We start from the raw sequence: 25,882 nt of genomic DNA on the forward strand, positions 1-25,882 counted from the left end.
TTTCCTGGATAAGAGATCTTTCCATAGTTCGGTTCTCCATAGCTTTACTCTGCTTTAAATAATTAAACCCAATAGAATTGTTTTGCCACCAATATAGGTTCATGCAGCTTAATGACCATTAATTTACTAGGTACTGTTTTATTATTATTACAAAAAAAGGCAATCATTTAAAATGATTTGCCTAAAATGGGCTCTATGGGAATTCAGGGCTTTCTAGATTACGGGTTCCCACACTTGAATGTATATGTAAGCGAGGGTTTTCAGAATTATTAAACATTTTGGAAAAAATAAATAAATTCTTAAGATAACAAAACAACATAAGAATGAAAATGGCAGAAGTCATCTTCTTTGTGTCTTACTTCTTGGTGGGTGTGCATTCGTAGTTGAGTAAAAACCCAAACTTTATGCAAAAAGACAGCCTTTTCACTCCACTGCAGCTTTATTGGCCATGGGAAACATGATTGCAACATGGTGCTCATACAGAAGAACCGGAGCAGTTTTCTAACAGAAGCATCGTCTTCTATCAAAAGTCAGAGTCAGATTGTTAGGTTAGGTCAAAAAGATTCCTTTGCCTAGACATTGTTAACATGTTAAATCATTCTTGAAAGCAATGCATACAGTGGCAGAATGTGGGGGGGGGGGGGGAAGTTATAGTCATTTTTAAAAATATGTTTCTATATAGCAACCCACTTAAACTGTAGGCTTGGGCCATCAGGTAGCTACATAAATATTACTGCAATGCACACAACAAGCACTGGATTTATTTCTGGCACTGTCCTAGGCTCCAGCCCTAGCCTGGGATTCAAAATAGGCCCCACCAGCCCAATAAATATTACCTCTCTATAGCATCTCAGAGCAGCTCCTCTGGCATTTGGCAGTTACCACAGATTGGCAGTCTGGGACTGCTAGGCAAGCCCCCATCACCTACCCACTCTCCTTGCTGACTGGCAAATGCTTTAAAGCAGTGGTCCTCAAACTTTTTTGCACCAAGGACCGGTTTGAAGCAGGAAAATTTTTCCAAGGTCCGGCTGGGGGGGTGTGCGTTTATTCGTGCCATACTTGAATGTATATGTGCGCGTGGGTTTTTCAGTTTGTATAAGCATTATACTAAGGTTGCCACCTGGCCAGTATTTTTTTCCAAGAAAGGTGGCAACCCTAATGGTTGCCTTCACTCCATTAGGGAGAAGCAGTGTGGCATTAACACTTCTCAAGCGGCACCCTCCTAATATAGGAACACGCAGAGGAAAGGGCCACAGGTTTGTTGTAAACTCTGGGAGGCAGATGATGACCATATATCAGTCAACTTGGAATTTCCCAAGAGTTTGCCAGTTTTGGAACCCCTCCACTGCCTGGGCTCCACTGCCATTCTCTGATTATTAGAATTTTCCCTGGCTAGTTAAGATACAAATGCGATATAAGAAGGGTCTCTTAGCATGCGCAGTGAGCATTTAGGGTGAAGACACACAGAGCTACTAGTAGCAACTTCTTGTCATGGCTACAAAAATAGACAATGCTAATCATTTACTGATCTGCGTGTGTTTGAGCAGAGGCAATTCTTAGGGGCACATTTACTAACCCACGAACGGGCCGAATGCGTCCGATTGCGTTTTTTTCGTAATGATCGGTATTTTGCGATTTTTTCGGAAAAATGTCGCGACTTTTTCGTTACTAATACGATTTGTGCGAAAAAACGTGAGTTTTTCGTAGCCATTCTGAAAGTTGCGCAAAATCTGCCAATTTTTCGTAGCGTTAAAACTTGCTCAAAAAGTTGCGATTTTTTCGTAGCGTTAAAACTTGCGCTAAACGTCGCACCTTTTAAGTTTTAACGCTACGAAAAAGGCGCAACTTTTCTCGCAAGTTTTAACGCTACGAAAAAATCGGCAGATTTTGCGCAACTTTCGGAATGGCTACGAAAAACTCGCGTTTTTTCGCGCAAATCGTATTGGTAACGAAAAAGTCGCGACAATTTCCGAAAAGTCGTAAAGACGCCGAAAAAATCGCAAAAAATACGAAAAAGTTCGAAAAATGTTCGTTTTCAAATCAGAATTTTTCCAATTCGGTTCAGATTCGTGTCTTAGTAAATGTGCCCCTTAGTGTTGTCTATGGCAGGGTATTTTCTGGAGTTTAGTAGCTGCTAGTAAGTAGCCCATGTGTCTTTACCCTTAGCAATGTGGAATTCGCAAGAAGACAAAGGAAATTCAAAAGTGAAGCAGTGTTGTACACTTTGTTGTTAAATTGTTGTACTAGAATGCCACTTTAACTGAGTGTCACATTTCTCCAGTCAAATCTGGAGTTTAACCAGTTGGACAGAATTCAATTTTAGCCCAAAGTGAAACCAGCACCATATATTATTTGTAATTGCCTACAAAATTAGTTTTTTCCATTTATCCTATGTGTCTCCTTTAATAACATCATATTCACAAAGATGGAGCTCAACTGGCAAAAGTGCTCTGCTTCAACTTTTTGATGTAAAATAAATCATTTTGAAGCAGAGTGGAGTAAAAATAAAAATAAATGGTATTGAAAATTGTGAATTTGCTATTTAATGATTTTCTGGTGTAAAAAAAAATGTACTTAATAAAAGTTGATTAACCATATTCTGACCGCTGCCCATATAATGATAGCAGCAAAATGGAAGACACAATACCAACTGAAACAGAGGTCCATAAGAGAGGGGGGGCAGGAGAGTAGGGGACAAAGTGAGTTCATGATGATGAATTTCAATAAATTCCAGTAAAAAAAAAGTCAGATTTCCAATATTTTTGGGCCCAGTAAGATCTAGTTACACCAAAGCTTGATGACAATTTTATTAATACGTACGCAAAATAAGTTAAGAAGTCTCTGGATATTTGGGCTTTTTATGAGCTCTAAGCAAAATCCCGTTGCCTCCCTTCTTTCCACATGATTTTAACTTGAGTGCATCACCCAAACATGTATTTTTATTTCTAAAATTGCTGGAATTCTTTCTCTTCTTTTAGAGGTTGCAGCCACGTGCGGCGTAATTCCTTTTTCAGTCCCAGTATCTTCTATTTTCTGTTGGTATTCTTATGTTAATCTTTTGCCTTTCTATTCGGTTGTCTTATTTTTTATTACTTTGTTTATACATTTCCAATTCAAGTTCATATGGGAAACTGGTGCGCCAGTTTCCACCCCTGCCCGAAACAGAAGTCATGCACATCATACTCGCTTCCACTCGCAAAATTGCCACTGAAGCCAAAAAATCAAATGATGTCAAAAACACTTACTGCACATGTGCGCCTGAAATTCACCACAGGACTTTGTGAGACTTTGGCAAAATCGGGAGAATGATGCTGGGGGATGGGTAGGGTTGCCACCTGGCTGGTATTTTACTGGCCTGGCTGGTAAAAATGATGCTTGATCCCAATGTTATTGATAGGGAAAAAAGATAAAATTATAAGATGGCCGCTATTTTGTTTGTGAGAAGGTGGCAAGCCTAGGAACATGAGAACAAGGGAACAAGAGAGAGCCTTCAAAATCAGGTAACTCCCAAAGAAATATGAGGGGGGGGGTTGTTAACAGCTCTGCATTTAATGTACGTATGTATGTATATCTTTATAAAGCGCTACTTATGTATGCAGCGCTGTACAGTAGAATACATTAATACAAACAGGGTGTTAATAAGATAATAGATAAATACAAAGTATAATAATAAATACAGATAAATACAGCAGCAATAAGTTAAGAGTGGAGGACACAAGAGGAAGGAGGTCCCTGCCCCGTAGAGCTTACAATCTATATGAATGCATTGTTAAAATAACTGCACTCAGTGAAATTTACCAAAAAAATTAATTTCCAGTTTAACTCCAACTTGCTAACTCTTTGGGAATTTCCTCTTTAGATCAACTAAATTTGCTTTGCTGTTAAACATATACACCGCAGTTTTCAAAATAAAGATAATAAAAGTTGACGATTAAAAAGTTAAATATTAAGGTATTATGTGAAGCACCTCGTAATACGTTTATGGTTTAAAACATAATCGCCCCACGTTCTAAATGGCAATATCGATATCGATATTCACATTATAACCTCTTTTCTCTCCCTATTGTTTGCCATTACTCAATATGGCCGCTACTCGCTTCACGTTGGCCTCCAATCAGCGAAAGCGAAACCACAACACGTCTTACTGATTCGCCAGAGGCAAGAGCGGGTGAATAGCTTGAAGCGCTTGTCTCGCCTGACGTCACTTGGGCAAGATGGCGACAGACTGGAGGTTGCCGAAAGCTGTATGTGCAGGTAATGCATTTTATTATTGTGTGCGCAGGCAGGGATGCGCCTGACCGCGTTGTCCATTGTTTGCTTGGACAAGACCCTTGCTATAGCAGAGGGATTCCTTGTGCTGGTGAAAAATTGTAGCTATTGTCGGTCCGATATATGGGTTTAAAGAGCAGAGCATAGCCCAGTAGATTATTGGGGGGGGGCTTTAGTGATGTCCAATGCTTCGTGTGTACCATGACATGTTTTGCTGAAGGTTTGTCTGTAACATGTATGGTTGGATTTTAGTCGTTTTATTGTAACTCATATGGGTGGTTAACGAGCACTGAGTCCCCTTGTCTTCAGGTGTTTTTATTATAGTAAAATACTAGGATATACTGTATGTTAGTAAAATGTATGACCGTGTTTCTCTTTAGCAAATGTTAATTTATTCTCCACGGCAAACCTAGGCGCTGTAGTGTTAGGGTTTAACAACATAACTAGTAGCTTACTAGGGGTTGTGAGCACTAGCAATGGAATGAGACCTCGGGCAGCCCTTTGCTAGACTACAGTGTTTGGTCCTTTCCTTCTCATCAAAAAAACAAAACAATATAATTGGTATTACCCAAAATCATATTTGCACCTCTTTCTTCTGCCATTATTTAGCAACCTGTCTGTTGCACAGGGAGAGCCGTAATTGCTACTATCATTGAAGCTGTGGGTAATTCCAGGTTTCGTATTGCTTTCTGCTTCCAGGCCTACATATTAAAACATAATTTCTACATATATCTACATATTATAACGTGTAGGGTTGGGCATTCCATTTAGGTAATGCCTATATTAGCTAAAAGCCCAGCTTCCACTTTACAATAGTAAAACAGACATGGTTCATATGCTGTAAAACATGATAGAGTAGCTGCAGCATCTTGGGTTGCCGGCTCAGACTGGCAGGCTATAGACAGAGGGGCTGATGTAAGATGCCATAGACAGTCACTTTTTATTGGGGATGTGATGGACCTTTGTGTTCTTGAAATACCAAGGCCTGTTTTGAACCCCTGTTTGGTTGCCAGACCCTGTGACAGGAAACAGCATCTTCACTTCATCTCGCTGTTGTACTTTATAGGCGCTTAGTCTTTGGTCAGTTGTTAGTTTTGTGAATATTATCTTTCTATACTTGCTTGAATAGTGTGAAGGGTTTTATGTGGCACCGGACAGAATATGAGACATTGATATTGAACTGTCAAGACACACAGAAACTCAAATGCAGATGTCAATTGTCTGTGGCACACAAGACTAGTACACATTTCTGCAACTGCCAGGGGGCTTTGTGTTGGTTACATTCTGTCACTGAATGTAGTGGTGCGTAGGGGCTGTGTGTATTAAAAGTCTTGTTATATTGGTGCATGCCTGTTATGTATCATTATCTAGGGGGGCATAGGAAGCCAACTATTCACATTATTACTCACCCCCTGCTGCTTTTTTCTGCAGAAGCTGAAGTTCCCTTTACCACTGAGGAGAGTGATGATGAGGGCGAACCAAGTGATCCAAAAGAGCCAGAACTGCCGGCTGAGTTTAAAACACTTTGGGAGGAAGCCACAGAGAACCCATACAACTTCAACGGCTGGGCAAAAGTGTTGGAGTATGTTGAAACAATGGTAAGCCTGATTTTGCCATATAGCTACACAAGTTGTGATACACCACAATCTTTATTAATTATTAAAAAAAAATCACAGTCATATACCCAGAGTTGTTAATGCTGTAGTTTTTCCAAAATGGTAATTTGCCAGTTCTAATAGTTCCTTAACCCTTTCCACACACCAAATCTACAGAACTCACACTCAAGTACCAGGGCAATATATTCTACGTTTGTGAGGTACAGGCAAGTCATTGCCTTTTAAGTTGCTCTTCATGCCAATAACCCGGCACAGGATGGGTTTATGAGCACATTCTTATTCCTGATTTCATGTGGTGTTGAGATTAAAAGATTAAACAAAATGTTTATATCAAATGAACATTTAGTAAAACTCACAGGTATGTTCTGTCATTTTGTTCTGTCATTTTAATAATTTTAATATTTTTATTATTCACTTTTCCTTTTCTGAATCTTTTGAACTATAAAATTGAGGTCACGAACCCTAGCAGCCAGAAACCTATTACTCTGTGTGGCTCCAATGTTATTTTATTACATAGTTTACTGTTCAGGCCCTCTCCTTTTTATATTTGTCTCTCATTTAAACCACCGCCTGGTTACTTGGGTGATTTGGGTCCTAGCAACCGGCTAGCTGCTGAAATTCCAAGCTGGAGAGCCACTGAAAAAAAAAAAAACCTAAATAATTCAAAACCTGCAAATAATAAATGAATGAATACCAATTGCAGATTGTCTCAGAATATCACTCTCTTTATTGCACTAAGGGTGAAGGCACACTGAGTTACTAGTAGCAGCTACTTTTTCATGGTTACTAAACCCTAGAAAATACCATGCCATAGACAATACTGAGACTTGCCTCTGCTAAAACATAGTCATAGAGGCAGTTATCAGTAAATGATTAATATTGTCTATTTAAGTAGCCACGACAAGTAGCTGCTACTAGTAGCTCCATGTATCTTCACCCTAAAAGTGAACAACTCCTTAAAATAATTATGTTGTGTTCCCAACTTATTCCATGATATAAATTAAAATTCTTTTCTGCTCTAAATCTCCATATTTTACTATCTTTTAATTTAAATGTTTATCGGGTTATAGAGCACAGCTTTTTACACAGTTCTTTAGCATGTGCAGTCATTTTTTCCATTGTGTTTCATATTTCTCAAACAGCTGCTTTTTTCCCCCATAGAATAACCTTGTGGCAGGCAGAAAGGTCTATGATGCTTTTCTCACACGCTTTCCATATTGTTATGGCTACTGGAAGAAGTATGCTGACCTAGAACTTCAGTTACGTAATACAGCTGAGACAGAAGAGGTAAGTTGTTTATGTGATGGCACAAAAAAATAGATAAATGTTTGTCTTTTATAAAAATATAATTTCACTTATCTCTGTTTTGTGTGTAGGTCTACTGCCGGGCACTGCAGTCTATTCCACTTAGTGTGGATTTGTGGATAAATTACATAACATTTCTTAAAAACACCCTGGACACAGCACTGCCAGAATCCATTGAGAAACTGCAAGGGTGAGAGAGTAACTCTCTGTCTGTCTGTGATTGTGAGGTTATAAGAATGTAATTTGTGTGAACTGGAGGCAACCATCATTACATCAGGAAAGAAAGTCTTAATTTTGTTTCCTGTTATAAAAACAAGTTGGGTTTCATTATTTCTAGGTGTGTAGTGTTTTTATAAGTGAATACCACAGTCTGTGCAGATCATATGTTTTGATCTTTATAGTATTAAACTGAAATTAAAAGGGGTAGTTAACCTTTAAAAGGCAAGGAAAGGGTTACTAAAGGGAGATGCCAATTTGTTAGCCACCTCCAGTGATTTTAATTGCTAACATCAGATCACAGGTACTGTCCTGTTGAGCACCATGCTACCATGTTGCCTCTTGCCCTGTGACCCCTTACAGCCCCCCTGGGCTGAGAGCATGTGCAGCAGGGTAAAATCGGGACTTTTACACTTCTATGCATGCAAGCCAATATGGGCAAGAGCAAGAGATCCCTGGGCAAGATGGCAGAATGTCTGGCAAATATCTCAGAAACCACTGAGAAAAAAGAAATAATGTAAATTGCTCCCTGAGCAAATTTACTCGCTTCTTGTTTAAATTCTGTTTCCTATTAAGGTTTAACGCTACAACACACTGAAATTGCAAATTACCTTCTTTAACCATCTTGTCTTTCTAAACCATATTAGAAGCTGTGCATTTACATTAATGTTATATATTTTTCATATGTGGATTCCTGTAACACAGCAATACCACTGGTTGTAGTTTTGTTTTCATAAGCGGTTGATTTTGACTGTGTGAGTTGATAGTCCAGATTGACTGCATTGTGTGGGTTTTTCTCATGTAAAGAGCAAAGGCGAAATGACTGGTTGGCACAATTTGTGTGTATTTTGATATGCATGCTTGATAATACAAAGTATTTGCATATACACCTGTAACCAAAGCACTGAACTGGGGGGCTGGGCTTTAATTTGTGGCGGCCTTTGGTTCACCAGAATTCACTGGTTTGGTAGGAGTACCAGGGAAACACTTCAAAAATGAATAAAAAATACCTTTTGCTAGACAGAATAAACTTATAAAGAGGCAATGACTTTTTCTCACCTTAGTACTTGGCTAATTGAATATTAATAGGCAAATTATGATAAACCGGGGCTTTCCCTAGCATTTGTAAATGTTTTACATTTATGTTTGACCTGCATGTGCCTTCTGCCTCAATACCTTAATAGTAATTTCATTTAGATTAGAAATGAGGCATAAGGCCAACAAGTCCAAAAATCAAAATACATACTGCAACTGAACAAGGTTTTTTTAGAAGGTTTACAGCTTTAAGCTCTAACCTTCCTCCTTTGCTTTGTGGTCCGACATAGGCACATTGTGTTCCTATCGAATTAAAGAACATAAAATATTGGCATAACAGTTACTGCTATAGAGTTTCCAAATCTCTGTGCCTCACAGTTTGGGAGCCTGTGGTGCAAATATAACCAGTGAGGAAAAACTCTTTCCTAAAACCAAAGTGGCAATCGTGTTGCAGTAAATTCCAACAGATTAAAAAAAAAAAGTAAAATTATATATATATATATATATATATATATATATATATATATATATAATTAATTTCTGTTTCAGTTATTAGATCATTTTTTACCTCACCAGTGATTTGCTCAGTCACTATCTTTTTGTTGTTCTTACAATACTTAATCACCATGCAAATATCTGATATAAATCTTTTAGATGAAAACATTGTAGGGATGTGTCCATGTCTAAAACTTTGAAACTGGAGCAAAATATCGGGCGTTACTCTATAAGTATAAAAAATACCACAAGGACATTGCAGAGTTGATGGTTCCTTCATCCTGGAAATGTAAATAAGGATTAGGGAAATGTCAAAAATAGTTGACATTTGTACAAAAATATTGCAGGAAAGTGCGTGACTATTCTGCCGGTTGTCACCATCCAAAAATCCAATCAGTTTTTCAAATTTGCCATAGCCCACCCTGCCTGCAACGTCAGCACGCCCCAAATTGCCCCTTTGGCCTTTTGCTTATTTATATAATGGTGGGTTTACTTTTTTCAGTGGTGATGTGGAAAATAGTCCCCAGTATCCCTTTAATTGTGGCCATCCACATGTTTCTGTGGGGCTACACAGGCTCATGGTATCCAGTTTGGTCAGAAAGGATTTTTTTTTTGATGCTCTGAGGCAAATTAAAGTGTTGCCTTCCTCTGGATGGGCTTGCGGTTAGCTTTTACAAAAAGTTGATCTTGAGATGAAAGTGTTTCTTTTTTCAGGCTAAATTACTGTGTAAGCAAATTGGATGTCATGGTCGCAGCTTCATTCTCTTTTCAAAAAATGTATAGAAATAAAATTTCTGTTCTGAGCTACACATGGCCAGCAGCCAATCAGAAGCAGATCTGGCAGAGGGGAGGGGGGGGAGGGAATGAAACACATGTGCAGTATGAAGCAAGGAGGGAGAATACCTTTTTAGAGATGGCTGCCTGTTCTAGAAAATGTGAAGTAAGTGTGACTGAGTAAATATGTGATTAGGTGAGCCAAAAGTGTGGCGTTTTTGCTAAACAATAGGAGGACTATTGGGCAGTATGCTTTTCACATTTTGACTTGCATTCTCCTTTAATTGTGATTGCACAGCTCAGTGCTTGCATATGAGCGTCCATACACCTGCTGATAATAGATATTAGGCTAATGCCAGACGAGGAAAGCACTTGGCAAAAATTCCGCCCTACGCCTCTTACTTGTGCCTGCACTCGAATGAATAAAATACGCTCGGGTGCAGGCACATGTAGCGGAAATACGCATAAAACGCAAGAGTTTGAAAGTCTCACGTTTTTATGCGTATTTCGGCTACATGTGCCTGCACCTGAGCGTATTCCATTCATTTGGGTGCAGGCACATGTAGGAGGCGTAGGGCGGTATTTTCAGCAAGCGCTTTTCCGCTTGCCGAAAATATCCGCCCTAGCCCTCGTCTGGCATTAGCTTAAGTTGATATGCTTCGTTTTTTGAAGTCACCTGAACAGCTGAAGCATCTCGTATGGTTTCCCACTGGCGATTTACATTATTGGCAATAAGGAAGCATTTTGTCATCTGTGGTAGCTCAGATTTAACCACAGGCAACAAATCTCCCCCATCTAACAACACACTAAGGGACAATGTTCCTAAACGCTTTAGTACTATATTATCAGAAATGTGCCCCCACTCATTTAGTGGGACAAACATTCTAAATGCCTTGAGGCATTTATATTATATACCATAATAGATAAATATTGGGATGAAGCGAGAGAAAAAAATGTGCAACATCGTATACAGTCTGCAACTGTGGTTCTGGGTCAGGAGTGGAATCTCAAACCATCCAGTTCCAGAGAACTGGTAACAGATATCATGTTACTTGGAGAGAAGTGGACACCATCAGAGCTTCTGAGTAACTGAAGAAATCAAAAGATGGAGACTCGCTTTATGCTGGCTTAAGACTTCAGGTGAACACAGGATTTCTGTGACTGTCCCTGTGTGTTCTTTGTCCCCCACACTGAAATACAATCTGCAAATACTGCTTGTGGCCAGTTTACGAGGTATCTTCTTCCTCTGTGCAAGCAAACCCAAAGAGGCCTACATTTTATGTGAGTGTATATTTATATAATAAAAAGTCACATTGCACTATTATGTCTTTTTCTATTAAGTTACATTTGTAGATTTGACATAAAAAAAACAGCAACACTTCGTTATGTTTAATTTACTTCTTTCTATTTCTGCTATGTCATTGATCAATAGGGAATTACCATCAATTATCATTTATGTAAGTACATATTCACACTTTCTGTGTATTTCTGTAGCTCACACAGTTTAAGCATTAATCATATTATGCCTATAATCTTGTACCTTTTCTCTCTTCATATAAATAAACTAAGGTGAGTCTTTGTTGTGAACTGTATTAAATGCTCTTCTGTGCTATTAATTGGGATGGACTGGTATTAGTATAGGGAAAACTGTTCCCCACAGCACAATAAGTTTTCTTTTTCCCTTAAACAGAGCTTTTCGATCTGCTGCAGCGGCTGCAGGCATGGAATTCCGCTCAGACAAATTCTGGGAAATGTATATAGACTGGGAGATAAAACAAGGGAATTTCAGAGAAGCTACAGCAGTCTATGACCAAGTACTTAGTATTCCCACCCAACTGTACAGGCAGCACCATGAAAGGTATCAGATCTAAATATCACACTACTGGCCCATATTTAGCCTTTTCATAGCAAATTATAACAATCTTAATTATTATTCATTTTAAATACATCATCTGCTTTTGATACACTGTTAATAATGCCATCTATTGCTCTGATATGTGCTTGTTTGTTACCAACCCCTCAATTTTCAGATTTAAGCAACATATCTCTGCCCATGCACCTCATGAACTTCTTAGAGAAGAGGAGTTTAAGTGGATCTGCTCCAAAATCAAGGCTGAAGGGGAAAACGATCAAATTGCTGCAGAAGACTCTCCATCTGGTGATGACCAGGAGAACCCAGTGGATGTCACAGTGTGTATTCAGTTATATTGTAACAAATACTTTTTTATATGTTGTTTAATTTATTACTATATAGTTAAGTGAGTTCCATATTGCAATTTAATTTTTTTTTTTTTTTTTTTTAAATAACCCTGGCCTTTCCTTTGCAGCCCATCCTCAGTCTCAGAGTGGTCTTGTATTGGAATTTAAGGGGCTCAAACCTGTTCTCTTAGCCTCTTAATTCCAGGACAAATCAGAGAGCTTTATTTAATGAGAAAAAATTGTATATTTAATGTTAACCTAAACTGGTGATTTCTTTATCCCAACATATTCCATTTTTATTCCTTCCCTATTGTTATTTAAATAGTTGTTCTAAACTTAATTCCTTTGTTGCCTTTTTATATACAGGAATGGTTACTGTTCAAATATACGGAAGCGAAAACACAATATGGTGCATTACACACCAACAGAATGCAACAGTAGGAAGGCATGGTACACACAACATAACGAATGCCAACAGTGGCACAAACAACCGTATACTGCAATTTTGCTTGACCATGCACTCAATGCAAGTACAATACAGGGTACTTGGATTTCTTTCAAATCTGAGTAAAGGGAAATACCCAAAAGTATGAGCTAATGGAATTGTTTCTAGATCATGCTATGCTGCTGTTTTCTAATGGTTGGGAAAAATGTGGCACCAAACTCCAAAATACATTTACTTCACCCTCATTGCTGGCAATGGATATCTTATGAGATTCCAGAATTCCCATTGCCTTTGGCAGGGGGTACTTTTTGTTATTTAATGTTGTAGATCCTATAGAACATGTAGAAATTTTCCGCACTACACGCACAGATTTGTAGCTATATCTATAACCGAGCATGTAGACCATGGTGGGCTGAGATACATGCTCAGAAACAGTTTGTTTCAGACAGGAACAGGCTAAACTAGCAGAGCAACTATACCAGGAAAGGGAACACTGACCTTCACTTATAACAAGTGCTTAATTAGCAGAAGTGCAGTGATAAATATTTGTTATTTTTAAAACCAGAAGTTTGGGTATTTACAGTGTTTTCCGTGTGTTGATAGAAAGGCACCTTCCCTCCAGCCTGCACCTACACGTTAGTGCATTTAGATGATGTTAAGCTGTATTTTACAAATACAAGACAGGACCTTTAGGGAACAAAAAAAGACAAACCTTTTTGTTGTTGCAGAAATAGTCTTTCATTATTGGTATGGTTACAGTGTGTTTTTATGTTCTGTTTTAATAGGCTAAGACCCTTTGCACACAGCATTTTCCAGCCAGTAATAAGGTGCCCAAACAATGCAGCCTACAATTGGGTTTTATGAAAATCCACCCTTATTTCGGGTGACAGCCAGTTTTTGGCCTGCAAATCCAAGCAATGACAGGCAGTTTAAAGCAAATGATTGGCTACACAGCTGGTTTCAGACACTTTACTGTCAGTATGTACCCCATGTGCCATTTGCTTTTGATTCATACATTATCATGAACTTCCTCCATAATGCCAAAAAAAATACAGGTGTTTAAAGGTTTGTTTTCTTTTTTTAAATACAAATAGGCTTTCTAGGAATGGCTCTGAATTTTCAGAAGAACAGACTCTAGTTTACATTATGTATAAATAATGTACAATTATTTACTGTGTATTTTTTGGTGTGTTGCTGTGCCTTAACTTGCCTTTTTGCATTAACCCATAGCAACCAATTGGTAATTTGCTGGAAAACAGAAGCATTTAATGTACATACTAGATGGATCTTTGCTGCCATTATGCTTCACGCTGTATATTTTTCTTTAGAGTGGTTTTTAAACCATCCTAAAATAAAAGTGTTTCCGTCTAAATGTGAGTTGGTGTTAAATTTCTATCACATTGAGTTATTGTTGGAATTATATATAAAAAAAATGTAGACCACCAAGCAAAAAGGCTGTTTGCTTGCAGTAGGCAAAGGTTCTGTCCTGGTCCTTGACACAGAGCAGATTTTCCACTGTGGACCCATAGCAACCAATAAGAACATTTTCTTTTCAATATTTTGCCTGTGGCAAACTGATCAAATTTGATTGTGGATTGGTTGCTATGGTCAACTGCACAAGGGCAAATTTGTCAGGTGTTGGTTTATGAGCCCCAAATAATAACACAGTCCTTTTGGTTGTACTATTAGTTTGTGCCAGCATGGTTTTATGCGTAACAGATCTTGCCAGACTAATTTAGTAGCCTTTTATGAGGAGGTGAGTAGGAACCTCGATGCTGGAATGGCAGTTGGTGTCATCTACTTGGACTTTGCTAAAGCGTTTGATACAGTACCTCACAGAAAGTTAATGATCAAATTAAGGAATATTGGCCTAGAACATAATATTTGTAATTGGATAGAGAACTGGCTGAAGGATAGAGTACAAAGAGTGGTGGTAAATGGAACATTTTCTAATTGGACCAGTGTGGTTAGTGGAGTACCGCAGGGGTCACTCCTTGGTCCTTTGCTTTTTAACTTGTTTATTAATGACCTGGAGGTGGGCATAGAGAGTACTGTTTCTATTTTTGCTGATGACACAAAATTATGCAAAACTATAAGTTCCATGCAGGATGCTGCCGCTTTGCAGAGCGATTTGACAAAATTGGAAAACTGGGCAGCAAACTGGAAAATGAGGTTCAATGTTGATAAGTGCAAAGTTATGCATTTTGGTAGAAATAATATAAACGCGAACTATCTACTGAATGGTGGTGTGTTGGGGGTATCCTTAATGGAGAAGGATCTAGGGGTTTTTGTTGATAACAAGTTGTCTAATTCCAGGCAGTGTCATGCTGTGGCTACTAAAGCAAATAAAGTGCTGTCTTGTATAAAAAAGGGCATTGACTCAAGGGATGAAAAAATAATTTTGAGAGACGTGCAACTAAACTGGTTAAGGGGATGGAAGATTTAAACTATGAGGTTAGACTGTCGAGGTTGGGATTGTTTTCTCTGGAAAAGAGGCGCTTGCGAGGGGACATGATTACTCTGTACAAGTACATTAGAGGGGATTATAGGCAGATGGGGGATGTTCGTTTTTCCCATAAAAACAATCAACACACCAGAGGTCATCCCTTTAGATTAGAGGAACGGAGCTTCCATTTGAAGCAGCGTAGGGGGTTTTCACGGTGAGGGCAGTGAGGTTGGGGAATGCCCTTCCTAGAGATGTGGTAATGGCAGATTCTGTTAATGCCTTTAAGAGGGGCCTGGATGAGTTCTTGAACAATCAGAATATCCAAGGCTATTGTGATACTAATATCTACAGTTAGTATTAGTGGTTGTATATATAGTTTATGTATGTGAGTGTATAGATTGGTAGGTGTGGGTTCTGTGTGCTAGGTTTACTTGGATGGGTTGAACTTGATGGACTCTGGTCTTTTTTCAACCCTATGTAACTATGAGGAACTTGGTTCTCCACACTTCTTTAGTTACAGCTCCCACATACAGTGCCTTGCAAGGACATTCAGACCTTGGCTGTTTCTTTTTTTTGCTGAGTAACAAATCCTTCATCCAAATTATTTTCTGGTTGTTTGGTGTTTTTTTTAAACCAGTAATACTCAAATTGTGTTGTTTTTTGTGACATTGTTTTGTTAGGAAATAAGCTTAAGAAAAATAATGAAATCTGCTGTTTGCATAAGCATTCCTTTCTCACACTTTCATATTTTGTAGAGACGACTTGAAGTGGTTGTTCACCTTTGTACAACAATCACAAATCTAACAGGTCACATTAATAGAACAATCTTTGCCATATACATAGTTAACAGAAAATGTGCAGCTGAAGTGATATTCACCCCAGAATCATCCCTCTGCTGAACCATCACTTCTGCACAGACCCTGTGCTGGGGGGGAGGGGGTGTCAGTGACCCCCCCCTATAAACACTACAGTTGCTTTTTTGCAATTGTAGTTTATCAAGATCAAGAACAGTTTATCAAGATAGTACTGGCAGCAGGCTAAACTCCTATTGGCTGTGTCTCCTGTCAGTTTGACACTGCTTCCTGTTTCATAGTGCTGTAAATCTAACAACAGTATGTTAGATTTGTGATATGCTGAGTCTTTGCCTATGCCTTCGCAAGGGACAAATTAACTAGTGACATTTCAATTTATACAATTGGTTAGAATGCACAAGCAACCAATGAATTGGTCCACTAGGGAGAAAGTAAGGGCAAAGCCTGAACCTGATCATGTAAGCATACAGGAAGTTCTCAGTGTGTCAGGTTAAAAATAGGCCACTCCCATCCCTTCAGAAAACTGCTCAGACAGGAAATGGACTGTTTAATAGGTGTACAAGGTAGCTTTTACAGTGACCTTTTTACTTTGTTATGGAAAATGGAAATTCCAACACACCAAGAACATTGTTGGTGGTTTAATAAGATTTGTACATTGAAGGTGAACAACCCCTTTAAGAAACAATAAGTGTGTTCTGTAGGGGTCGTTTTTTGGGCAGTTCTACCAGGCAGGTGATGCCTTTGCCCCTCATTTTATAAATAGTGCCACAGATACTCAGTTGGATTAAAGGAGAAGGAAAGGCTAAGTCACTTGGGGGTGCCAAAATGTTAGGCACCCCCAAGTGACTTAGATCGCTTAACTTTTTAACCCGGGCTGGTGCCCCTGTACGGAGAGAACAGCAGCCCGGGGTAGCAGCGAGCGCTTCCTCCTTCCTTTTTCGCTTGCGCGCGCACGCGCAGTAGAGTGAAAAGCCAAACTTAAACAAGAAAGTTGGCTTTTCACTCTACTGCGCATGCGCCGGCTGACTGATTTTGCCGGCAGAAGAGAAAGGAAGGAGGAAGAGCTTCCTACCCTGGGATGGTGCTTTTTTCTCCTAACAGGAGCACCAGCCCAGGGTACAAGGTAAGCGATCTAAGTCACTTGGGGGTGCCTAACATTTTGGCATCCCCAAGTGACTTAGCCTTTCCTTCCCCTTTAAATGTCGCTTTGACTGGGCCATTGTCAGACATTTACCTTAGTTGTTGAGCCACTCCAGGGTTTATTTAGCTATGTGTTTGGAATCCATGGGCTAAAAGATGAAGTTAAGCCCAAGCTTTGAGTATTTTGCTTGTTGAAGATTTTCTCTATTCATTCTTCCACAGTTTATCAAGATGCCCAGACCCTAGTGATGAAAAGCAGCTTGACACTACCATGCTGCCACCACTATACTGCACTGTAGGAATGGGTCATTTATATTTAGATTTCTGTATAGGGCTGACCCCCAAAGCACCCCCCCCCACGTTTCACTACTCCTCCACAGCATTGAGCAAGCGCATCCTTTTAGATCTCACATGGAACACTGGAGTCAGGCAGAGCAGAAAACTTCAGCCTTGTGGCATTATCACAAACCAGGGCCTGCATGACACCAAGCTAGAGCTTTATAGCCAAAATTTAACTTCAGATATGTTTGATGTAACCCTCCCCCCCCCCCCCCCAACACTGCCCATTCCTCAAACAAAACTATAGAATAAGGCCAGGATAACACTGGAGTGGCTTTAAATCTCTAATCCACATGCCACTTTTTAATTTTTTTTGCAGGATCCTGAATTGCAGTCCAAAGTGAAAGCACAGGTTTTAATTATAAGGGAGCAGTTATTTCTTCTTAATGAAGCAGAGGTCAGGAAGCGGTGGAGTTTCGAAGAGGCGGTAAGCAGAGCTCCCTAATACTACTACTAACAGATTAAGAAAGGGTATGGCAGATTTACTGTGTATTATCTTACTATCGCCAGAGCCTTTAAATTATTCACATTGCTCTTCTAGATCACACGTCCATATTTTCATGCCACGCCGCTAGATCGTACCCAGTTGCAGAACTGGCGAAAATACCTGGATCTTGAAATATCTCAAGGCCGCCATGAGCGCATAGTGACATTGTATGAACGCTGCCTGGTGGCCTGTGCTTTATATGAGGAATTCTGGCTGTCTGTGAGTACTGTTTTACTTTAATAGAGATTATTTATATATCCAAATCATTATATTCTACTATACTTAGCAGTCTAACTAGAATTTGGCTTAATTTTCAGTGTGCGTAATAGGGTACTTTTTCTTTTCTGGAATGTACCAATGTTCCTTTACTACAGGGTTTGGCCATTATTTCTCATCCTCCCTTCTGTAGTCAACGAGTTTATAGGTTTCAAAAAAGGTATATTATTACTTATGGGGAGAGTTTGGAGCATGGAGCACATAGAATCATCATAGTTGTCTGAAATGTAACTTTCCTTTCTTTAAAGGAGCATTGGTAGAGTTGTGTAAATAAAGATAAAGAAAAAGTACCCTTGTTATTTTTTTGTCTTGTAGTAAAGAATTCAAATTGTGACATGAATATTAATTTCTATTATCTTTACACACAGTATGTCCAGTATATGGAGCCTCATTCTATTGAAGCTGCCCGTTGTATATTGCAAAGAGCATGTTGTATTCATTTGCCCTTGAAACCTACTCTGAGCTTATACTGGGCAGCATTTGAGGAAAAGCATGGTATGTATAGCACAGCTTATTTTTTCCTTACCTTTCTATGTAAAGATTGATACCATATTTCCCCCCACCCCAGCTCCTCATTCTTTATTTATATATCCATGGGATACCACATCTCACTAATGCATGTGACTTTACACTGGTTGGTTTTATGCTGTATATTCTCTACTGTTTTCTTTAAATAACTGTTATTTTAACTGAACTAGACCTGCAAAATCTTTTTTGTTGTTATGAAAATGCATTCTGTTCATTAGACGCTCATTTTATGAAAAATTGCCACCCCTTGCTATAGGACAAATCGACACTGCCCGTTCAGTCTTGTATGACCTGGAAAATTTGATGCCTGGACTTGCCATGGTTCGGTTAAGGCGCGTGAGTCTGGAGAGGCGGACTGGGAATTTAGAAGAGGCCGAGCATCTGTTGGAGGAAGCTGTGAAGAGCAGCTTGGGTACTGAACTAGCTGCCTTTTATTCAGTCAAGCTGGCAAGGCTACTACTTAAGCTTCAGGGAAACATGGAGAAGGCAAGAAAGGTTCTAACTGAGGCTTTGGAGAAAGAACCGGTAAGTGGGGGAAACAAGAACACACCAAGGGTGAGGACACACATACTATGTTATGCCTATTTCAGCCAGCGGAACAGTCACTACAAATGGGCTTTTCCCAAAAACACTTGTTAGTAGATGTCTCCTGGCTGAAAAGTGCATACTTTGCTGTCACACCTTTCTGTGTTTATTAGAATGTTAAAGTGGTCTTCCACCCAAAACCATGCATTTTGCATAGTAAAAAAAAAATGTTTACCTAAACAAATTTTTAGTGGTTTTGAAGTTATATGTAAATATAATTGCTACTTAAGGCAGCATCTCTGTCTGTTTTAGCTGTCTGGGCTTCTGAAATAATGTTGCAAGCTTATTAAAGCAAAAAAACCAGAACCAGGATTGCAGAAAATGACCGATAGTGCTTTCATTTGCACTAACAATCAAAACTATTGGAAAAGTTTAAGGAATGTATTTTGAAATGTTAAAATTATATTTGCTTTTCATTAAATTCTTGGGGGGGAAGACCCCTTTAAAATAAATACCAGCGGAGAACATGTTTCTTGCCTTATATTGTTAAAGTGGACAATATATTACTGCCTGACTGGTATTGATTTTATATTAACTATAAGGGCTTTTAGATCTATACAGGACAAATAGCGTCTCAATTTGCTAGAGAAATAGAGCACAAATCCCGCAGATCTCATAAACTAACTCTCCTCTAGGATAATCCACGGCTGCACCTCTGTTTGCTGGAGATCGAGGTGTCCAGAGAAGGTTCACAGGGAGAAGCAGACGCTTTATTATGTGTGGAACGGGCACTAAAAAGCAGTCTTTCTGATGATTTCAAGAAAATGATATCGCAAAGACGTCTGGAGTTCTTAGAAGATAACAGCTCCAATATCACCAGGTGAAGTGCACGGAATGATATAATAAAGCAGATTTGTCAAAGAAATAAAATATGTTTAACAAAATATATTATTGCTATTGCTTATAGCATTTCCTCTTGTACTGCTCCAATGAAGGACTTACAACAGGGTCTTGGCAAAGGTTTCCCAAATAATGGGGGCTAAGTTAGAAGCAAGAACATTCTATATTAGATGCAGTTCTTATTTCCAGTCAAGCAGAAAGAAATTAAAGTTAAGTATTAACCTTTTACTTTAGTGCAGTGTAGCATGCGGTTTTCCTTATTTGTAATTTATTTAACAGTGTGGCAGCTAGTGGTCACATTTTATTATGGGACAGTGTAGATTAACACCAATATTAAAGCAGGTCCTGTTATGCAGAGGTAACAACTAAATTCAGTGCAACTAAGTGGTGGTTAAACTCTATTCAATTGCATTGTATCATGTGAACGAGAGGACAGGCCTGCTTCTTATAAATGCAGCTAATTCTTGGTTTTCTTTAGTGTTCTTAGTGCCTATGATGAGCATCAAAAGTTCCTGAAACAGGAAGAACTGAAGCGGCAAGCAGAGAATGGGTGAGTTCTTTCTGTGTGATTGTGCATCATGTGACATTTCAGTTTCCCATAAAATATTCCCACTCCCTTCTGTTGCAATCTAGCCTGTACATCTAATTTGCAGCAATAAACATGTTTTCTGTCCTTGGGCCCTATATCATTGCATTCCTAAGTATGAATGGAAACAACTTTTATTCAGCCTAAATTTTTATTTGCAGGAGTGAAGATGAAACAGAAGAAAAGAAACCCAAAACAGAAACTGTTGTTCACATATCCGCACCCCCTGTACATGTTAACCGTAACACTTTACATCCTCGTCCTATGAATTACAATACCCTACTTCCTACTCCCACAGTTTCAGCACCACCATATAGGCCAATGCTGGGAGCTCATTACAGAGCACCAGCCTACGGCTATGGACCCTGGTATCAGGTGAGGCCAAGTAAAAGTAAAACATTTATTATGCCATTTTTGACTTTCATATACTAACTTGATTTGTTTCTGTTCCAGAATTATAGTGCATATAACCCACCCCCATGGAATTACAACAGATTTTATCAGCCACATTGAACCAAGCATTCAGTTGACCTTGCAGGAGGCAACTTTGTATCAGGCCAGGAAGTCCTGAGAGAGACTGAGCTTTCTGCCCCCACCAACTGCTTTCTTATTGGGAGAGAATGGATCCCTGCATGGTGCAGGCCTGGCAGTTTCATTTTTAGCATTGTTCTGTTTGGCAGAGGATTTACCTTAAGGCGTCACAAGCGCCATTACACATACACAGTCTGTTTCTGTGTGTTTATAACAAATATGAGTGCTGTGTTACCCTACAGCTGGCCAGTAGTGACAGTGATGTTATCCCCTTGTAAATAAAATGGACCAATAAAGTTGGAGGATTCCAGATTAACATCTAAGCTATGACTTCTAGTCCTATTTTGGGTTCTACCTCGGAACCTTAATGGAGTACAAAAAAGTACAAACTGTTATAACAATTTATTTGCTGAAACAACTGAGCACAGACAGTGGAATATTTTCATAATGTTCAGAATCATAAGGTCTCTCCCCTTCCAGCTCTTCAAGGTTTTTTGTTTTTTTTTGGCGTGTGTCACTCTGCTTTGTGCTCCAGTTTTATGGCATCAGTGGGGGGGGGGGAAAAATCTGCCCAAATAATAGTCACCTTTTGTTCTCACTCAGAATCCCTTTTCTGCAAGCCATGTCCGCAGTTCTTTGTCATGGTATCCTTTTATTCTGATTGTGCGACTGATCTCATTGACTTGTGTAGGAGGAGTCTTCCCAGTGAGTTCTGTCAGAAAATTTCGTACTTCCAGTTCCAAGGCCTAAGCAACAAAAATTCAGTTTTAAAGAAAAACAATCGAAAAACAATCTTTACAAGTGTATTTTGTTGTATTTTGGGAAAACTTGGGGGTACCTACACATAGGCTAAATAAACCACTGATTTAAAATGACCATTTCGGCATGCAGTGATATATAACAGGGGACTTTTATTTTACCTTTCAAATATGTTAAAGGAGAAGGAAAGGTAAAAACTAAGCTTTATCAAAAAGGTCTATGTAAATACAGCCATAAGCACTCACAGAAATGCTGCACGGATTTCTCGGTCAAAAGATTTGTTGTGACTGTAATTCATGTGCCAGGGGCACACAGCTCTCTGCCCTCTCCTGCTCCCTCAAGAATGCTAAGAACTCACCCCCTCCCCCTTAGGAATGTGGACCTGAGCCAATCAGCAGGAAGCTGACTCATAGCCTAACTGAGCACGTACACTTGGTCCTGTCTCGGTGCAGGAGTGAGGCATTATGGGAACTTTCTTTACACAGCTCAGCATTTTTTTCTTTTTTGGCTTTTGATCATCTGAACAGGTGAAATATGGGGAGACTTAAGGGCACTATTGAGAGAACTGAAGGTATGCCTGCAGCTTGAGATTAACTCTTTATTAGCCTTTCCTTCTCCTTTAATGGTACATTAATGGGCATGATTAAATTGTATGCGGTGCCACACCCATGTACCCACAAAACTGAACAGTGTGAATAATATAGTTAACCGACCCAGGGTAGGGCTGGTGCTCTTCTTTGGTACTTGTTCTGGGAGTGCTGTGCCACTATCTTTACTCAGTTTCCCAATACTTCTTTGCCTGTGTAATGGCCATCAGTACAGATTGGTCCCATTAATTCTTTGTGATGGTCTGGAACTGACAAATGTGCAGTACAGTAAAATGTGAAATTTTACTGCAAATCTGCTGGTCCTGGACCATCAAAGTTAATAACTGGGATACTAAGTTAAGATGGTGGTACACCATCCCAGGGTTACAAGTAAGGCCTTTTAACTCTACTCCTATATCAGAAGTGTATTGAGCCAGAGAACATTATAGCTTATATATTTAATAGAAACAAGCTGCTACAAAAACTATAGTTTCAACATCTTACACTCATTTCACACTTACCCATATATCCCCCTCTATCTTGCGGACGACAGTCATGTGACGGTTGCCATGAGTGATATCTGTGTAGACAGGGATGTTATGCATTCGAGAACGCCGTACGAAATACGGAAGCTGAGGAGGTAGCTCTGGCAAGAACATACAGAAAAAGTGTAAGTAGCTTTAATATGTGTCTCTGGTTATACTGCAAGCAATTAAAGGAAAATATTCCAAATTCATAAGAATGACAGTGGCTGTCCATATTTTTGTGCCAATCATCACCCCTAGACCAAATGTATGGGAGCTGAATATATTAAGCTAATAAAGTCCAGACTGGGGTTTCTAAATACATCTTGCCCTCAGGCCTCTGGTTCTACAAACCTATGTCCTTCTTGAATCAAGTCTAACACCTTCCCTCTCCAAATATTTCTGTTGCTCATACAGATCAGGTAACTGGTTCATTTACCATGTCAAGAGCACTTGAGAAATAAGGATTATGCTTAAAAAAAAAGGTGTATTGGGTTGATTTATTGAAAATTACCCCAAAACCCTTCTAGTCCCACCCATGTGTTCTAGTTCCTGCAGGCTCCTCTCCTAGAGTGTGCAGGGAACCTGGCGGCACTTAGCACAGTAGGACAGGACCAATCAGTGGCTATGCTGACCTGATAGGGAACTGAAGCCTTGCTTCTGCAACTACAGGCCTGTGATTGGCTATATGCCTCCTGCTGTGCTTCTGGCAGGGACAAATACAACACATCCATAGAACAGAGACAAGAAAGGATCTATAGGGAGCTCCAAGAAAGGAGCCATTTTTAATTTTTAGCCCAAAGTAAAGCAAGCACTATATGTAATTCATTATTGCCTACAAGATAAGGAGTATTTTAACTTAGCTACAGTGGCTTGCAAAAGTATTCGGCCCCCTTGAACTTTTCCACGTTTTGTCACATTACAGCCACAAACATGAATCAATTTTATTGGAATTCCACGTGAAAGACCAATACAAAGTGGTGTACACGTGAGAAGTGGAACGAAAATCATACATGATTCCAAACATTTTTTACAAATAAATAACTGCAAAGTGGGGTCTTCCCAAACCTTTCATAATTATGTATTTTACATGATTAGCAACACCAAACAAATGTATTCCTTAGTCATAGATACAGTTGGTACCAGTCATACCTTTCGGTGGGATCCATCCTGAAGGCGTTGGAGCGGAGTGTTTTGGAGGGTTTGGGACTTGTGTAGGAGGTATAAGTCTCTCTACAAAGTGATATTCATCACGGGATTCTACAATGCCTGGGTACTCTGATTTCACGCTGGAAGCAGACCCACTGCATCGGTGCTGGAGACGATAAATGCAGTTACGGTACAAGTAATGATTCAGCATCAAGTATGGCTTTAGTATCCTGAGAGCAGTGATCCCCAACCAGTGGCTCGGGGGCAACATGTTGCTCACCAACCCCTTGGATGTTGCTCTCAGTGCCCCAAACCAGGAAGTTATTTTTTAATTCCTGACTTGGGGGCAAGTTTTGGTTGAATAAAAACAAGATTTGCTACCAAATAAAGCCCCTGTAAGCTCTGATAGTGTGCACAGAGGCTGCCTAATAGCCAATCACAGCCCTTATTTGGCACCTCCATGAACTTTTATGGTGCTTGTGTTGCTCCCTAAGTATTTTTACATTTGACTTTGGCTCACGAGTAAGAAAGGTTGGGGACCCCACCTTAGAAGATCCTAGTAAAAGGGTGATCTAAAGGACAAATAAACCTTTAAAATAAGTGAATGTAAAATTGATGAGAGTGGTACTCTAGGCTTTTTTGCAATTTAAAATAGAAGGTAGCACTCTCATCAATTGTATATTCATTTACTTAAAAGAATAAGTAAGGTGCCTACTGCATATACCTAATTGATTTAAATTGGAGCATAGGCAGTGAGCATGCTCAGTTGGCACTTCTTTAAGGTCTTGCTAGTCTGAAAATAAGAGTGCTTACTGCTGTTCAATAAACATACAGGCAGCCACTCTAGGATTTTAAAATTGCAAATAATGAGTAGAATCTCTTCTCTCTCGTTATGCCCATGTGTGTGACACCACAAATGCTCTTAATGAGCAGATCTCAGGGCTCACATTATGCACATCCCTGTGACCAGTAGACTTTAAACTGTTGCAATTAAATGCAACACAGCCCAATCTGCTTGTTTGGCAAGGTCGCCAAAGAGCGAATAGTCTTCCGCCATGCCCACCTAGCAGCCACCTTGGGTATAATATTCCATAATAAAGGTGCATTAGATGCCATCTATCAAACTCACATGAAAGATATTGGGGCTCATTTATAAACACTAACAATGAAAGCAAACAGATCATTGGTTGTCAAGAGTTACTATTAGTCAGTGACCCTTTCTAATGTCAAACTGTAAATACAAATACAGTGTGAAAGTGTGAGGTTGATGGGTGCCATTCCACAACAGAACATACGTGCGAGTTGGCATGTTTAGGAGGTATCTAGCGACAAGCATATTTATTTGTATTTGTAAATTGCAAAAGCCTGTCAATGAACGGGGAATCCATTAATGTAGACCTAGAAAGCAGGATTATTGCACCGCCAACTATCGAAGGAATCTACACGCTCTTATACACAACAGAACAAGATTTATAAATCGATATAACATTAAAATAACTCACCTGGACTCTTACTGCAGCTCTGAGAACTCTAACGCCTGTCCTTCCTAGGAAGGAGGCCGCCATGTTTGCGCTGACAGGAGTTTGCGCAAGCGCATTCTTAACTACGGGAGTGGGGGGACAAATATGGCGCAAGTCTTGTCGCGTAGCAGGTTTGGTTTCTCTTCAGAATATAACATAGCTAAGTATTCGCCGACTTTATAATACAATCCATTGCAGCTGCCATAGCGGCAACCAATATATAAATAAGTGTTTGAGGGATTTTACCAACCACTTCCGAGTGTTCCAATATGTCGGAAACACGTGGCATAGACAGGTGACAAATTCGTCACATAGGCACACCCCTTATTGCACAGAAGCCGTATGAGCCTTACCGTACAGCGCATGCGCCTTTTATAACATCGCCAACACTACGTGCGCGCTCATGTGCTATCTTTAAA

The 25,882-nt window shown here is 39.5% G+C and overlaps 2 protein-coding genes across 3 annotated transcripts; one reads left to right on the plus strand and one right to left on the minus strand.

Moving 5' to 3' along the window:
- The first annotated feature begins 4,145 nt into the window (after positions 1 to 4,145).
- prpf39.2 (PRP39 pre-mRNA processing factor 39 homolog, gene 2) lies at positions 4,146 to 21,481 on the plus strand. 2 transcript variants are annotated; one of them, XM_002937502.5, is made up of 14 exons: positions 4,146 to 4,254; positions 5,701 to 5,867; positions 7,047 to 7,172; positions 7,262 to 7,380; positions 11,401 to 11,568; positions 11,741 to 11,900; positions 17,411 to 17,518; positions 17,633 to 17,797; positions 18,223 to 18,349; positions 18,639 to 18,907; positions 19,603 to 19,787; positions 20,286 to 20,357; positions 20,555 to 20,768; positions 20,847 to 21,481. In XM_002937502.5, exons 1-14 carry the CDS (start codon positions 4,215 to 4,217, stop codon positions 20,904 to 20,906), a joined length of 1,980 nt encoding a protein of 659 aa, XP_002937548.1. In that variant the 5' UTR covers positions 4,146 to 4,214; the 3' UTR covers positions 20,907 to 21,481. The 2 variants fall into 2 exon arrangements, with proteins under 2 accessions (XP_002937548.1, XP_012817832.1); XM_012962378.3 differs by lacking the exon at positions 4,146 to 4,254 and adding an exon at positions 4,408 to 4,489.
- mrpl49 (mitochondrial ribosomal protein L49) lies at positions 21,308 to 25,743 on the minus strand. Its single transcript, XM_002937487.5, has 4 exons — positions 25,446 to 25,743; positions 23,947 to 24,109; positions 22,792 to 22,916; positions 21,308 to 21,670 (listed from the first exon to the last, which is right to left on the minus strand). The coding sequence occupies exons 1-4, from the start codon at positions 25,506 to 25,508 to the stop codon at positions 21,524 to 21,526; spliced, it is 498 nt and encodes a 165-aa protein (XP_002937533.1). The 5' UTR covers positions 25,509 to 25,743; the 3' UTR covers positions 21,308 to 21,523.
- Between the last annotated feature and the right edge of the window lie 139 nt (positions 25,744 to 25,882).

This window comes from Xenopus tropicalis, chromosome 4, assembly GCF_000004195.4.
Source record: "Xenopus tropicalis strain Nigerian chromosome 4, UCB_Xtro_10.0, whole genome shotgun sequence".
In the NCBI taxonomy this organism is placed as follows: domain Eukaryota; kingdom Metazoa; phylum Chordata; class Amphibia; order Anura; family Pipidae; genus Xenopus; species Xenopus tropicalis.